This window comes from Acipenser ruthenus, chromosome 1, assembly GCF_902713425.1.
Source record: "Acipenser ruthenus chromosome 1, fAciRut3.2 maternal haplotype, whole genome shotgun sequence".
NCBI lineage: Eukaryota > Metazoa > Chordata > Actinopteri > Acipenseriformes > Acipenseridae > Acipenser > Acipenser ruthenus.
Genome location: NC_081189.1, coordinates 71,863,314 through 71,880,823, shown reverse-complemented (window position 1 = coordinate 71,880,823; position 17,510 = coordinate 71,863,314). Strand labels below are relative to the sequence as shown.

The window sequence follows — 17,510 nt, the reverse complement described above, 5'->3', positions numbered from 1 at the left end:
GTCCCCTTTCGCCTTCCATACTGTGGCAAACTCGACAGCGCCAGCAGTGTGCAATTTGTTTTTATCCCATGCAGAGACAGTGTGGGGTTGAAGAGTTTGTGAATGAGAATCTACGAAATGCCATTATAAGTTCAAATCCTGTTATAATAATAATAATAATAATAATAATAATAATAATAATAATAATAATAATAATAAACTTAACAGAAAGTTTAAATACTGTCATTGTAACGTTGCAATGTTGACCGGTATACTGATTAAAAAACAAAACAAAACAATAAACTGCAATGCATATTTCTAGTTTAATTTCCTGGTTTATGTTTTTTATATCAAGTGGGTTGTCCTGTTTTGTATTTTCACGAGCTATTTCTAGAGTCACTAGTAGGATGTTTTGCAGAAAGCCGGTACATTTCAATTACAAATAATAATATTGTTTAATTACAGGGGAATGGTGCGTGTTTGCTGGTTTGTTAGGAGGGATGGAAGCCACCAACCTATCAAACTCGACCATCTTCAAACAGTCGTGTTAGGCCAGAGTCCTGAAACCAAAATAGTAGACAAGTGCTCCAGGCAACAAGGTTGGAAAAAACACCTCATTTTGTGTAAAAACAGATAAAATCATTAGATGAAATTTAATAGTAATAATTATCATTACACGATTTGAAAACTAGATTGTAACCATGTTTTAGTGGATATTTTTTAAAACACCACTACCCTCTTGAAAGTAAAACATCCCTTCATTTTACAAAACTAGAACGAAAAAAAACTACAATTTGTAGGTTTTGCAAAAACTGCTTATTCAATTCTGATGAAACTTTGTGTTAGTAGCAGTTAATGAGAGAGTATAGGAATCTGAGGCTAGGTGAAGGCTTCTGTCTGTCAACATGTGCATACAAATAGGTAGTGGTGACCTACCGTTTTATGTTACTGATAACAATACATGTTTATTTACATCTGTGGAGGAATGAATGTCACTGACATGCTTGTTGTTAGCACTAGCAATATTATCACAGGATCCCCTTTTTGTTTGTTGAACAAGTGTTTTGTTCTTTGCTTGTTTTTTATACTTCAGCCTGGGCAGTCCTATATAAGAAAACATACACTTCTATAAAAAAATATTATAAATGGTCTGCAATTGGTCTCAAAATGTAGACAGTCACAAGATATCACTGTGATTGATGCAAGCAGGAATGCCTGCTGTGTTGGATATTCATTTTTAATTCTTTAAAGAAATGAAAGTCTTTCCTAAAAATAAGATGAAAAGACAACAACAGCTATTGTTTCAGGTACAATATAGCATGCCAGTTTTATTATGAAACACCCAATTTTCTCTTATAAATTCAATAAGGTACTTCCAACATCAATAACTTTCTTTTTCTTTTAAGTACAACTAAAGGCGGACTACAATAAAAGGATACGTTGGTGTGAAGCAGGTAAGATGTGGAGAGCAATATACATTCTTGTATATAAAGCATAGCAACAGACAGATATGATCTGCTCTTGGAAAAATATTAATGAAAATATGGATAATTTAAAAAGGAAAGAACTATATGAAAAAAAATGCAAGGAAATAAAATTTCAACTTATGCCTCCATCGGTATTAATTGTTTCTTATACTTTTATTGTGTTTATTACTAATTACTCTACTGCAAAATCCAATCAGCACAAGAAGAAACAGACTCTTACAATGTCTATCACATGCAACTTTTTATTAACATGACCTTACAAAGCTAATTTTAAATTCCCTTTCAAGTACGAAATGTAGCCATTACCGAATGGGTATGTACCTCCTAAAGACCCTAAACCGGAATAAGATATAACAAAACTGCTCAGCCGAGCCTGTGACATACTCATGCCCGCCCCCGAGGGTATAAAGGACTGTACGCACAGATCTGCCATTGTACTGACTGAGTGGTTTTGTCAGTAGCTTGCACAGGTGGGCATCCCTGTACAGTGCTACCTGTGGTAACTTCAAACCGGGGGACCCGTACCGGTACTGAGGTCACCGACATGCTCCATTCACAGCCCGGTACTTTACCTTACCGAACCGGGACTGAGGTTACCGCACCGGTACTGAATCGACCCAGTTCTGACCAGTACCATACTGTATCGACCTGGTGCTAAAAGTCACCAAACCAGTACTGAACCACCCGGTATCGTCCCTGTTCCGACCCGGTGTTGTCTCTGTTCTGACCCACTACCAGTGCTTACATTCCCGGTCCGGTACCAAGCTGATCTTGTTCAGGTCTTGAACAGCCCTGTTGCTGTAAGCAGACGGAGGCAGCACCTGTACATTGTTACTTTACACGGCATTACTACTTGCATAATGCCTGGGTTTTATCCCTGCAACACATGCAAGGCCAGCCTGCCTGTTGATGACAAGAATGGCAGATGCTCTTCCTGTCTCGGGCCAGAGCACGCAAAGCATATTTCTCCAAGCGCATGCTGGAGAAATGTCTCTCCTGCAGCTCTATAGAGCGCTCTGCGTCCCTAACGCCTGCACAGCGCTCTTCCTCATCACCCTCTAGTAGAGAGGTGGCTGCGTCCTCAACCCATGGCTCTGTGCCAAGGGAGAGCGGATGACGCACCCAGGAAAGTAGCCCGTGCAGGAAGCCGTCTTCACAGTCTTCCTTATCCTCCTCTGTCTCTCCTTCTCTTCCCCCGAGGAAGAAGAAGAATCACCATTCCAAGTGATCGGCGGACTTGGAGCAGATGGAGAAGCTCTGGGCAGCAGTTTCCCACCAAGGAACTGTGCTCACCGAGTTACTGTGTCAAAGACCGGCACAGCTGGCTTCGCCTGCTGACAGAGGTGGTGTTCAGAACCTGCCCATGGCTGCTCACTGCGGAGGCTACAATAGGTTCCGGCGCAGAGGCAGAAGCCTGAGGCCAAGCCACAAGCCCATGCAACAGCCACCACGGTTTGCTGCCACAGGCGTATTGGCGTCAGTGCACCATGGATATCTGGGTGATTACTATCGTTCCGATCAGCTACTCACTGCAGTTCAAGCACGGTCCCCCTTCCATTTCAGGGCATGACTGTAACTTCAGTCACAGACCAACAGGACGCCACGGTGGTGTCTCAGGAGGTAGCAGCTCTGCTGCAAAAACTGTCTATTCGCATGATAGACCAGTTGGAGGAAGAGTTCTACTCCAGGTACTTCCTAGTGCCCAAGCGGGATGGTGGCCTCAGACCGATCAACCTGTATCTGAGCCGAATCAGGTTAAAAATGTTGACAATGCAACAGCTGTTGTAGTCAGTCATACCAGATGACTGGTTCCCCTTGGGGGACCTCAAGGACGCCTATTTCCACATCCCCATAAAACCAGCGTACAGGAAGTACCTGCGGTTTGCCTTTCAGGAAACAGCATACGAGTTCCGGGTCTTGACATCTGGCCTCTCTCTAGCTTGTGCTTTTCGAAGTGCATGGAAGCTATCCTGGCCCCATTGAGAGTCAAAGACATCAGAGTACTCAATTATTTGGACGACTGGCTCATTTGTGCCGTCTCCATCACAGGCAGATGCCCACACGGAACTTGTCACTGGCCACCTTCAACTGTTGGGCCTTACTCCAGGTCCATGCTGTCCACTCTGTCGGACAGAAAAGTGCAGAGAATAGCCACCTGTTTAGAGCTATTTCAGCTCAACAGAGCGCTCATGGTAATGACATTCCAGAAACTTCTGGGCTTGATGGCAGCAGCTTCTCAGACCCTGCCTTTGGGTCTCCTGTGCATGCGCCCTCTGCAGGCCTGGTTCAAAAGCAGCGTTTTTCATCCCACGTTGAACTGCGACCACCTAGTGACAGTGTCTCGCCACTGTCTAAAGGCACTTTCTTGGTGGAAACAACCTGCCCATCTACACCTTGGCATAGCGCTGGGCAGTGTCACCAGAAGGGAGATCATCACCACGGACGCCTCCTGCCTGGGCTGGGGTGCTTTGTTGAATGGCAGGGTCTCCACATCAAGGTTTTAGAACTGCAGGTAGTTTACCTGGCCTTGCAGAATTTTTATCAGAAGGTTCGAGGGAGACATGTGCTTGTCTGTACGGACAACACTTTTTTACACAGAGAATTGTGAGGGTCTGGAACCAACTCCCCAGTAATGTTGTTGAAGATGACACCCTGGGATCCTTCAAGAAGCTGCTTGATGAGATTCTGGGATCAATAAGCTACTAACAACCAAACAAGCAAGATGGGCTGAATGGCCTCTTCTCATTTGTAAACTTTCTTATGTTCTTATGTAACACAGCAGTGGTGGCATACATAAACCACCAGGGCGGCCTCAGGTCTCCGAGACTGCATCGTGTGGCACGAAAGCTTTTGCTTTGGCACACAAGAACCTCATCTCACTGCGGGCAGTACACCTGCCTGGGGTGACAAACTGGGTGGTGGACCTCCTCTCAAGGGGTTCCCAGAGCTTCAGAATGGAGGCTTCAGCCCGAGGTGGTGAGCCTCATTTGGGAGAGGTTCGGGAGAGCAGAGATAGATCTCTTTGCCTCCCAGGAATCGACCCACTCTTCGCTCTGGTTCTCCATAAAAGGAGGCTGGGACCCGCTGCCGATAGATGCCTTGGCACACCAGTGGACTAGGCAACTGTTATATGCCTTCCCACCGCTCACCATGCTCCCGCTGTGTCTGGAGAAAGTCAGGCAGGACTGGGCCAAGGTGCTCTTAGTAGCCCCTTATTGGCCCAGGAGGCTGTGGTTTTCAGCCCTGATGCAGCTCCTGAGCGGACAGCTGTGGAGACTGCCCAAGCACTGCAATCTGCTCAGTCAGGTGCAGGGGACCTTACGGCATCCCAACCCATCTGGTCCCTGAATGACTGTTTTTAAGCCGTCTGGGTCTGTCCAATAGGGGTATTGACACCCTGCAAAATGCCAGAGCAGCATCCACGCATTTCCAGTACGGGTACATGTGGGGCATCTTTCATGCGTGGTGCCTGCCTCGGGGGTTCGACCCCACGACCTGTCTCATGGCAGTTAAACTGCAATTTTTGCAGGACCTGTTTGACGAGGGGAAATCCCACTGTACATTTAAAGGTCTATCTGGCAGCTATTTCAGCTTGCCATGTCAAAATTGACTCGGTCTCCCCAGGAGCTCACTTCCTGGTGGAGTAATTTTTGAAAGGAGCTTGGTGACTTTGGCCGCCTATGAAGGATTGTTCCTCGCTAGAGGCTTAATGTGGTGCTTGATGCACTCATGAACCCTCCATATGAGCCCTTGCATTCAGCTGAGCAGAAATTTTTATTGCTCAAAGCAAGGCTTTCTGGCTTGCTATCTCCTCCGCAAAGCGGGTGAATGAGATGCAGGCATTCTCCATTGCAAAAGCCTGCTTCATTTTTACAGAGGCCAGGACAAAGGTTACGCTCTGTATCAATCCTGCCTTTTTGCCAAAGGTGATCTCGGCATTTCATGTCAACCAGTCTGGAATTGGAAGCATTCCTCCACCTCCTTTCCAGTCTGACAGAGCGACAGCTCCATACACACTTGTCTGCTATGGTGATAAATCCCAAGGCTAAGCCTTGGCTTAGCTTTGTAGCATTCCAGTGTGCAGCAATCTTGCCCTTGGATGGCTTGGATTTACTGACCCATTTGTTAATGGTTACATTTCGTACATGAAAGGGAACGTTCTTCTCATAAAGCTGAGCAGCTTTGTTATATCTTATTCAGGTTTCGGGTCTTTAGGAGGTAAATACCTATTTGGTAATGGTTACATTTCTATTTCAGGGAACCAGGGTTATGATAATAAGCTAACGTTATTCTGTTATTTGTAATTGTCTTCTCAAGCTGGGTGTAAATCCAACCAGTGTGGACTTGGTGGATGTTGGTAAAGGCAACGAAGTGAAGCTGAAGCCAGGGCAGCTTCTGCAGCTAGTCAATCAGAAGTATCCCTACACAGTGCAGTTCAGGGAGGAGGCTGCAGACAACACAATCTCTCCCACCAAAGAGGAAAGGCCAAGTTCAAAGACACCACAGGAGGCCAGCCCTGGCAGTGTGAGACTGGCAGTGCTAAAAGCTCATCCCCAAGTAGCAAGATTCCAAGGTTGGACACACAAAATAGGGATTCTGAAAGATGTGCACAGGAAAGCCACAGCAGTACCTTCATGCCTTCTCCAAAAGTGCCTGAGAGAAAGGTAAGCTTAGGCTTAGTACTGGCTATTAACCCTTAGCGGTCCATTTATTCAGCGCCTCTCAGGCGCATCAGGTCCAATTTATTTTCACACATGCTGTTTAAAAGTTGTTTTTTTTTTCACAGTAAAACAGGTTTAAAAGGCACTGCATATCAACAGGACACTCAGTACTGCATCTCCAGCCCCGCCCCACCCCTTGTTCGCTGTATTTTTCACATACCTCTTCATAGTCATGCATACCGATAAATCATCTCCTGATCACTCGTTTTATCACCAAACTCCTCAATAATGCGATCCAAGTCATTATTTTATTACTATAACATCTCAAAAAGCTCTGCAAATGTCTGTGATATTCTTTGAGCGCTGGATGCGGAAGCAGCTATCTTGTTTGGTTATGTCTGTGTTACATCTGTGTATTGCTCAAATCCGCCCCTTTTTTTTTTGTTCGGCTTCTCTCAGCTCCTATCAGTCACATTTGGCCATTGAAAGGTTTTCTCGGCTTTTTTCCGGAGAAAAAACGACTAGAGACATGTGTTTGACATCTTTTTGACGATGTCGGACAGGGACCGGAAAGGGAAAATTGTAATGTTGACATAGGACCGCAAAGGGTTAATACATTTATGAGCATAATCATTTCATAACAAACATTGGTGTGATCTGCTGTGTTAAGCAAACACTTTCAAATTACATAATATAATTAATATATATATATATATATATATATATATATATATATATATATATATATATATATATAGAAAGAAATATTTTTAAAAGATGTACACAAAAAGTTTAAAAGATTAAAAAATATTTTATCTTTTAAAAAACTTTCTTTCATATGCCTTCAATTTTGTACACTGCAGTTTTATATACTGTATTTACATGTATTTATATATATATATATATATATATATATATATATATATATATATATATAGACATACATATACATATGCTCAAAAGAGCCAACTTCCCAACGTTTTGGTATGTTTAACATACCTTTGTCAAGGGAAAGTGTTTGAAAACAAACAGTGGAGGTACTTCTAGGCGTTTGATGCCATGGTAACTGCACTCACTTATTTCTATTTAAATCTATAAATGTGTTTGTGATGTCATTTATTACATAGTTAATGATAACAATCTACTAATCATTTCTATTTAAACCTTCAGGCATCATAGTATTGAGTCTATCCATTTATTTTCCTTTATTTGTCTCTATATTGTACATAATCTAATTTGATTTCTTCTAAAACTTCAAATTGTAGGTCATTCTTGTATGTGTGTGTGTGTATTCGATGTGCTCCTGAGCTACTGAACCTGCATTTGAACCGTGTTAGCATGACCCCCTGCATTCCAAGTGGTAGTCCTTCAAGTGGATGAGTTCCTGGTAACCTGCCGTATAGCAATGTTAATAATATAATATTTATTTTCTAGGAGTCTGGTGGACATTGGAGTCAAGGACTAAAATCCTCTATGCAAGATCCCAAAATGCAGGTAATCGGGTCAGCTCGCTCCCAGAAATATGATGTATAAAAATGACAAAAATAAAAGTGTCAAAAATAAATATATTTAAGTGAAACATTAACATATTGACTACCTAGTGATGGGCACTGTACAACTGTATCTCCTTCAGCAATGCTGACCTGTAGATTGCTGTGGTGTAGGAACAATAAATCCAACAGTAGACCAGTAAACTGATCATGTGGATGCCCTGAAACTGTTTATTAGTTATCTTTCTGTACAATAAGTTAAAGTACTGAAAGAGTTAAAAACAAAAATAAAACTTGGCCACATTTTGTATTTATTTATCGCTTTTACGAATGCTCTGTTTCTCCGTTTTCAAACAAACATACTGAATAAAGTATACTAACTCCTGTTGTGGTTTTTGATGCAGGTTTACAAAGACGAAAAGGTGGTTGTTATAAAGGACAAGTACCCCAGAGCCCGGTATCATTGGCTGGTGCTTCCCTGGGAATCGATCTCCAGCCTGAAGGCAGTCAAGAAGGAGCATTTGGCCCTCCTGAAGCACATGCACAACGTTGGGGAGAAGATAGTACAAGATTGCCCTGACTTCAGCACACTGCAGTTTCGACAGGGATATCATGCCATTCCAAGCATGAGGTAAAATACAAAGGCTGTCAACAGCAATATTGATTTTTTTTTATTTTTATGTCCCTTAATTTGAGCCACCACCTATCCTTTTGCCTCTGGAGTTCATACTGGGTGCTACAATAGAACTTCTGAGTTACGAACAACTTGGGAATGGAGGTCCTGAAATGTCCATAACTCTGAAAATTAGTTTTCAATGGTTTTAATACAGTAAATGTGTGCAGCCTTAATCTGAAACAATACAAGGATACAGCACAGTGATGCAATACTCATATTGTTATTATTTGTTTATTTAGCAGACGCCTTTGTCCAAGGCGACTTACAGAGACTAGGGTGTGTGAACTATGCATCAGCTGCAGAGTCACTTACAATTACGTCTCACCCGAAAGACAGAGCACAGGGAGGTTAAGAGACTTGCTCAGGGTCACACAATGAGTCAGTGGCTGAGGTGGGATTTGAACCGGGGATCTCCTGGTTATAAGGCTGTTTCTTTAACCACTGGACCACACTGCCTCCTATTGTAATGGTTCTAAAATATTTAAAACAGTACTATAAATGGAAAAAGGCTACATTTAAGCTACCATTGCAGGGTTCTCCCCAGGCCTTTTCTGCCGGGAGGGCCGCCCGGCAAAGTGGCTGTCGCCGCCCCGCTGAAAAAACATTGCTGGGTGAAAAATAAATCTTGAAATCACATGACAGCTGTGTTACGTCTTAACACAACATTTAACCAGTCAGAGTTGAAGGGGCAAGTTTTCTGTGTTTAGCACTATGAGAGGCTAAAACGTTAAAAATGACTGCTAAAAAAATAACCAATTATTTTCAAAGCAAAAATAGTGACAATGAATGCAGGTGGTCAAAATAAGCCGGAGATCGGCGCAATCCACTGCCTAATACTATATTTGCGTCGGCTACTTTATTAAAAAAAATATTAAGCTTATTTTCGGGTATTATCATTGTCAATTTTTTGTCATATTATTGTACTGTAAGGTGATATATAGTACATAATAGCTATACATATGCACCATGTTGTGATATTGTAACAATATGTACCCAGGTGCTTGTGAGAGATATTGGGGGTTCATATATAGAGGCTGTACACCTTTAAGAAGAAAGGCATGATGCAATATCAACTGAACACTTGTCAGCTGACATACAAATGCAGAGGTGCTGGCTTATTACACTCCGGTTTCATGCAACAGTTATGATGGAGACCAAACGTGTGTGAGTACTGTTGTGTTAAAAAAAATGGTTAAAATGAACAGTTGCATTAAAACAGCGAAAAACAAAAACAGACGTACATTAACAAAATGCTCTGAAAACTTAAAGAAAACAATTCAGATGAAGCAATAAGCTCAATAATTAAGCTAAAAAGGAAGTAAAATGTTACCTTTTTTTTTTTACTCCAATAACCCTACGTTATCTTTCCCCAGTCAAATCGTAGTGTCTAAATAAGCACGGTAATTTACCATAATAAAAAGAAAATGTAGAACATAAAAAAGCACAACCAGATATAGTCAACAAAAGACAACACATTATTCAAATTCTTTGTCGTATTATATATTTAAGGTAAGGCAAGTTTATTTTTATCTATCTCGTTCTATCTACAGTCAACAATCCGGTCTGCAACTAGAAATGTCTTCCTACTTCATTTTTATTTTCTGCAGTGATCATAATAAGGTCATTTGCAAATTGGGGAGATAGTCCCAGGGACACCTGGCATAGTCCTGGACACTATTGTGTTTCGTGGCCATAACTTTTGAAGAGACTGTTGTGTGAAGTTTATATTTTACAGAGAAGTCAATGGGCCTATAAGGTTTTGTCTCACAACTACCAGAGGGAGGTAAGCATTTATAGGGATTGCTCTAGTCAGATATACTTGACTTAATATGTTTAAGAACTGTCCATATAATAATTGTCCGTGTCGAAAGGGCTTTCAAATAGAATTGCTAATTTCTTATTGCTAATGACACATGTGTATCTCTCTTTTTAAGTCACATCCATCTTCATGTTATCAGCCAAGACTTTGATTCCCCTTCCTTGAAAAACAAAAAACACTGGAATTCCTTTACAACAGAATATTTTCTTGAATCTCAAGGTAAGATTGTCTTCTCTGAATGCATGTTTGTGGTTGCAATAGTAAATGTCCTAATTTGAGTGTATTTGTAAGAAAGACAAACCAACTGTACATAATACATTAGTGTTTGTCTTTAACAAATGAGTTTTTTTAATTTGCATTTTGTTATCCAAGGCGACTTACAGGTGTTACAGGGCAGTGCAGACTTACAATGCAAGATTAATGTTTAAATACAGTGTAGTTTACATATATTTGTCATGTGGGTTTAAATCTTACACAAGGTTATTTTATAAATGGTTACACAGTTCTGTGACTGCAGCTACTGGCTAACACTGCTAACAAACATTTCAATACCAAGTCCAGACAGCCTTCACCTACAATAACATCTTCTTCTCAGTAACTTTTCACAGACTTGGCTTTGTCCTGCGAAAGGTCATAGAAAACTATTGTTTTACCACTAACCCAATAGCACCTTAAGTTAAAGAAAATACACAGACAAATAACAACACTTAATATAGCAACGCTACTTATGTTTTGTTTTGTTTTATTAAAAAATGGAGTAGCCCCCAGAAACACTGAAGATTCTTTTGGTTTCTGGATAATAGACTACAAGCGTTAGAAATATCTTCTTCCTATTGGTACACAAGTGTATTCTATAATTGCGTTGGTCATGTTACATATATATATATATATATACATATATATATATATATATATATATATATATATATATATATATATATATATATATATATATATATATATTTTTAGTGAACCGTTTCATGCCAGGTTATTTTTAACCTAGAACCGCTACGTGGGTCACTTTGACCCATACATTTTTAAACTCCTTCGTTATGAAAATGAAAGACAGACTATCAGATACAACTGAAAAGTTTTATTCATGAACATCATATCTAACATTTGCATCGCAGAAACACCGTATTTAAATGGAAAATTAAACATAAAAGGCTTTATTTTGAAAATGAGCGCATATGCAGCACAACTACAAACAGTGAAAAAATATAATAAAATACACATTTCAAAAGAAATTGGTATGTACATATACCCGTGTACATGTGTAAACGGATACATGTACACACAAAACTATAAAACCGAAATCATTGTTTCTAATACTGCATAAAAAGAAAATATAACACTACTTCCGGTATGACGGCTGCATTGTACTCTATGGAGGAGCGTACGCGTCTGCCAGCTGACTATTCCTGCATCCGGGAGCTGTGTTGAAAACACAGACGCAGTTCCATTAAACACTATTGTGTAAACACGGGAAAACTGGTACATACAACAAACCTGTAAAAGCAAAATGTTTTTTTTCTAAACGTAATATAAAAAGCATATATATATATAATATGTTTCACATTAGGCACATAAGTTGTTATCCTACCTGTCATTTCAGTTTGCCGTATTCCAATCAAAATGACTACTTTCAAGATTAAATATTCAAGATATATTCCCAGTTGCATTTTTGGAACAAAACGAAGGATTGTTGTCTCCCAGGTACATTGAAAAATAAGCAACTAGGCTTTCACTGAGTTGGCATCTTGACAAATCCACAATCATAGCAATCTCTGTCTCCGAGTCAGTCTACAAACAAAGGCTTGAAATAAAATAAATTAAAAAAACACGTGTGCGAGGAGGAGGAGGTGTGTTATATTGATCCACGTGGCGGTTCTAGGTAGAACTGTTTATAACTTTATCATGTTTGCAATTCTGGCTATCAAACGCTGTCAGGATATTTAATTCATATTGTAGCGTTTTTGTCAGGTTTATGAAGCAGGACTCACGGAGACAGTGTGGAACTCTCGGTCTCGAATCTTTATTTTAATAAACAGAGAATTCCTGTCAGGGTCCGGAATTCACGCCACTAAAACAACAAACCCTTCTTTATCCTCTATTGCTATCTCTCTCTCTAGTCGCTGTCACTCTCTCTCACTCCCCGTCTCTCCCCCCTCTGTCACTCATCCACCACCTTATATAACCTCCCCTCATCTCCCGCCACTGTCCGGCTCAACCAATCGACCCATGGTCTGCAGTCCCCCTTTTCCCGCTGCCAACTAACGGCGTGACCCGTTCCCCTTACAATACACATAACATAAAAGACAGACAAGACAAACGGGACAGACAACAAGTCCTGCAACAATACAATTGTCCGGGTCATTACAATATATTTAGGAAAAGTAAAAAACGGACACACACATATGATTAACAACGGAAGAGTAATTAACATTTTAAATGCAAAATAGGTCAAACTGACCCACTTGGCGGTTCTAGTGTTAAACATTTCATATGTCAGACACCGTTTGAAATACAGACATTAATATTCACATAACAACGAGTCTCAGTGGATGCTTTGTTATTGTTCACCAGAACACCATTATGTAGGTGAAATGCAGAGCTTTCAATGAACAGAATGTCTAAGCATAGCAAAACTACCCATTTTCCTTGCACCAAAAACACACTTGGGTTGGAAGTGAAAGTGCAACCCTTTTAAAAATCAATTAAAGGTATTAATACATTAGAGCATAAGTTATGTAATGTATTTTCTGGCAGATGTCATGGAAATGGTGGAGAGAAACGGAAAAGTCAAAGTAAAGGATGGGACCAACGAATTGCTTAAACTGCCACTCCGATGTCATGTCTGCCGAAGGGAGCTGACCACTATTCCTCAGTTAAAAGAACATTTGAAAATGCACTTCCCAAGGTGATATCACCTGGCGTTTAACCAGAAAGTGCATTAAAATATGCCATTTTTATCTCAAGTAAATGAATAAGTGCTGATGATGTGGTAGGTCACTTTTATAAAATGTTATTGTTTGTAATTTCGTGATCTGCTTTAGGCACCTAATATACAGAGAATATTTCATTTTACAGGTGTGCAACTTATTTGAATGTTAATCCAGTAATTGGTGGGAAATGTGTAAAAGTTCTCATTTAATTATAAAAATGTTTAGAAATTAAAGTTGTTGTTTTTTTCTGGTCTTTCATATTCAGAGTGTTGTTATTGTAAAAGACATAGTTGTATGCAGTGTGTTAAAACTATGCTCGATGGTTTAAAAAAAAAAAAAAAAAGTTACTACATTTATATGCCTCTACGACTTGAATTTTTTCATCTGTTATATAAGTATACTAACTCTACTCATAATCAACACATACCAGTAGTGAGATTATGACATATTTTTGGGCCCATGGAGATGCACATTTATTTAAAGACATTTCAATGATGAAACCACATGAAGACCAGGTTAGTTTGACCCCACATAAATATTAAAATTTATTTTCAGACATTTACCGGTTAATCTTATGCTTTACCGAAGCTTATTTGTAAATGCAGGTATATCATCGAATAATGTATTTATTTCTGTATATAAATTGTCAATGAACCCTTTAAGGACCGAGATCATGTTAACACAATCATACTGAAGTGGGCTTCTAAGACGGCGATCGTGTAAACACAATAAAAAAAGCACTTCGTTTTGATGACTTACAGCGCCACCATGCTTTGCAGTACAGGCTTGAAACACATATCACTGCATAGGGGAGGGACTGATGTTCACGTCCTGATAGTTAATTTACTGAGAGGAGCATTGAGTGTCTAAAGGGTGGAGAAAGTCAAGCAGAGACAAAAGCAGAAACAAAACCTCACAGAAACTTGTTTAGAACTAATAAAAAAAGGGGAACCACTGTAAATCTGATGTATTTGACAATTCTATTAGAACATTTATTCTGTCTCATGGTTAAATATATATGTTTTTACAACATTTATATATATCAAGAAACAAGTGGATATAAGCATATACTATTTCATGAACTAAATCTATCAGGTATGTTTTTTTTTTCCTTATTACTGATAATAATGAAATGAATAACTATTTTATTTATAAATATTTATTGTGAAAAAATAAATTGAGAGTAGTGTCCATTATTGGATATAAAGACCCTGAGATTAAACGTGTATTATGTCATTGCAATCACTCAGGTGAAACAATGTTTTATAATCTGCCCAAACATCAATATTTTTCAACAAAACTTTCAGGAAGTATCGTAAGGTCCCTCGGGTCATAGAATAACATGTTTTTATGCATGTATCTCTAAGCAGAATACATAATAAAAAATACTAAAAATAAAAAAAAAAGTGTTTAACTTTAAAAAGTTTGTATGTAAGTATTCATAATGTTCCCCAGAGTGTTCTGAAAAAAGGACACCATTTCCATGATGCTACTGTAAAAAATAGATTTTTAGTGAATTTTTTATAGGAAGAGAGTCAACTACAGCCAAAAAATGGCTGATCCTGGGGGAGAATCCCACTGAGAAAAGCAAGGGTTAACAAAAATAATTATTAATGTTGAATATATGTATTTCTGCATACACTGTGACAGGGTAGCCTCACGGCCCTGGCTGGTTACCGTCAGGAATTAGACCCAGCACTTTTATTAAATCGAACAAACACAAAAACAGGAACAAACAAAACACAGCACAAGGGCCAAAATAAAAGGTTTAAACAAAAGAACAAAACACTTGTAAGCTGCCCCCCCCCCCCCCCCCCCCGGTCTAAATAGAAAGGAACAGTACATTGCTACAGCAGTAGCTATAGTGAATGACATCACAAAGACATTAGATTTTAAGATAAATAAATGTGTGGTTACCATGGCATCAAAAGCCTATAAATACCTCTAATGTTTGTTTTCAAACACACTTTCCCTTGACAAAGGTATAACATAACGAAACGTTGGGAAGTTGGTTCTTTGAGCAAAAACTTTATACAGTAGATGCCGCTTATTAACAATAGGTTCCCAGCAAAAAGTTGTAATTTACCAAAAGTTGCCAATAAGTGAAAAGCCCCCATTTTCTAGTGTATTTATATGGAACAATATATACTGTAGTTGTAAGTTACATATATGGCACTGAAATAGAAGTGTTTTAAATGTTACTGTGTTAAAAATTAACATGAGAGATACGAAATACCCAAACATAGAACTGTTTACTTCACGCGTGTGTAAAACAAAACAAAAAAGTAGGCTTAAATAGTACTGCCTCAAAGCCACGATTCTGCCTCAGTCCGCCAGAAATACGCAGTTGCGAAGTCAGTGTATTATAAAAACTGCATGAAGTATGCGCATAAATCATGAAAATGAAAGTTGTTAATAAGCAGCATGCAGTTGCTAATATCAGCATTCCACATTACAGTCTATGTAACGGGATTGGTTCCTAGGAAAATGTTAATAACCAAAAGTTGTCTTTATCAGGGTTGCTAATAACCTGCATCTACTGTGTGTGCGTGTGTGTATATATATATATATATATATATATATATATATATATATATATATATATATATATACTGTAATTATGGACTATAATAAAGAAGAAACAGCAACACAGTTGCGATACAACAGGCATCATGCCCAGTTATTATTTGTAACTTTTTTTTTGTGTCTAAATATATATCTTTTGGTTTTATTGTCATGCATCATGATTAAGACTTTCACCAGTCCATAAGCAGCACGCATAAGTCCTTCCTGAATATTGCTTGTTACATTCTGGAACATCACCATGATGTATACATACATCACAATCGACTGTCGACATCTGTCATTATGACATGCAACACAATGCAATAATATTGAATATAAATAAGTTTAGTTTCAGATACACACAAAAGTAAATTATCTTGCATCTGGAAACAGTTTTAAAAATGTCAGTTACACCACCCACAAGCCCCTAAATGCAGGGCCCAATAGTGCCGACCAAGGGACCTGCAAAAGTGGCCAAGCTGGTGAAAAATGATCCGAAATCGGCATATCCTCCAAAAAGCCTCGGTCCCGACGCCACTGCCAGCAAACCAGGAACAGCTGGAGGAGCTAAACCGGGGCCAATTGAAGAAGCGAAGCCAGCTGGAGGATTAGCAGCCAAGGTGGACCCTCCCACGATCGTTAAACATACAAAGGCAGTGATCCTAGATTTGGGTACAGGATACTTGAAAGCTGGTTTTGGGGGGCAGCCTAAACCTTCATGCGTGATCTCCTCTACAGTCGGCAAACCCCGCCAACAGTCTGCAAAGACCGGGGACAATCGCCAAGAGGCCTTTGTCGGAAAAGAGCTTTTAGACAAGCCAGACCTGGACTTCGTTAATCCTTTGAAACATGGCATAGTAACTGACTGGGACTCGGTGGAATCCCTTTGGAACTATGTCTTTAAAAAGGAGCTGAAGATCCCCAGTGAAGAACACGCAGTCATGGTGTCTGACCCTCCTCTGAGCCCCACCACCAATAGGGAGAAGTTTGCAGAGATCATGTTCGAAAATTTCAGCATCCCGGCTATGTACATCGCTTATCAGTCCATCTTGTCCCTGTACTCTTACGGCAGAACCACCGGCATAGTGGTAGAAAGTGGACATGGCGTCTCTTATGCTGTCCCAATACACGACGGCTATCATCTGCCCAATTGCACTGGCAGAGTGGATTACGCTGGAGACGACCTAAACAAGTACCTGATTAAGCTCTTAAAAGAAGGCAAACAGACATTCACAGACAGCTCCCTCAACATCGTGGACGACATTAAAAGGAAATGCTGCTATATCCCCCTTGATATAAAATCCGAGATGTCTTTGACGCCAAATGACTACACTGTGGACTACGAGCTTCCTGATGGGCACTTGATTACTGTGGGTAAAGAGAGGTTCAGGTGCCCTGAGGCACTTTTCCGCCCAAACCTCCTGGGATCGCAAGAACCAGGACTGCATACTTTGACCATGAACAGCATCAATAAATGTGACATTAACTTGAAGAAGGATTTGCTGAAGAACATCCTGGTTTGTGGAGGATCCACGCTGTTTAAAGGCTTCCCAGATCGCCTCCAGAACGAATTGGTGAAAATTGCCCCCAACAGCAATCCAATCGTTGTGGCAACACCGGAGCGTAAATACTCAGTGTGGATAGGTGGATCAATTATGGCTTCTCTGAAATCATTCCAGCAGCTCTGGGTTCAGAAGAAGGACTATGATGAGAGGGGGCCCTTTGTCATCTACCGTAAATGTTACTAAGAATTTGGACAATAGCTAAACCCTCTACTAATAAAATCAAGTAATAAATAAAAAAATACTGAAAACGTTTCCTTTTCTTTGGATTGGTGTTTAGGTGCATCATTTATTTGTAGCATATAGCTGTCTAATTTATTCCCAAA

The 17,510-nt window shown here is 39.8% G+C and overlaps 1 protein-coding gene and 1 pseudogene across 1 annotated transcript; both read left to right on the top strand.

Annotated features, from left to right (window-relative positions):
- Positions 1-349: 349 nt before the first annotated feature.
- LOC117420636 (aprataxin-like) lies at positions 350-13,161 on the top strand (annotated as a pseudogene).
- Positions 13,162-15,868: 2,707 nt separating this feature from the next.
- Positions 15,869-17,510, top strand: LOC117420449 (actin-3-like). The gene has a single exon (XM_034033895.3). It carries the CDS (start codon positions 16,054-16,056, stop codon positions 17,368-17,370), a length of 1,317 nt encoding a protein of 438 aa, XP_033889786.2. The 5' UTR covers positions 15,869-16,053; the 3' UTR covers positions 17,371-17,510.

What these genes read in the sequence shown, in the direction of transcription:
- LOC117420449 (XM_034033895.3), top strand. Translation starts at nt 16,054, where the DNA reads ATGCAGGGCCCAATAGTGCCGACCAAGGGACCTGCAAAAGTGGCCAAG.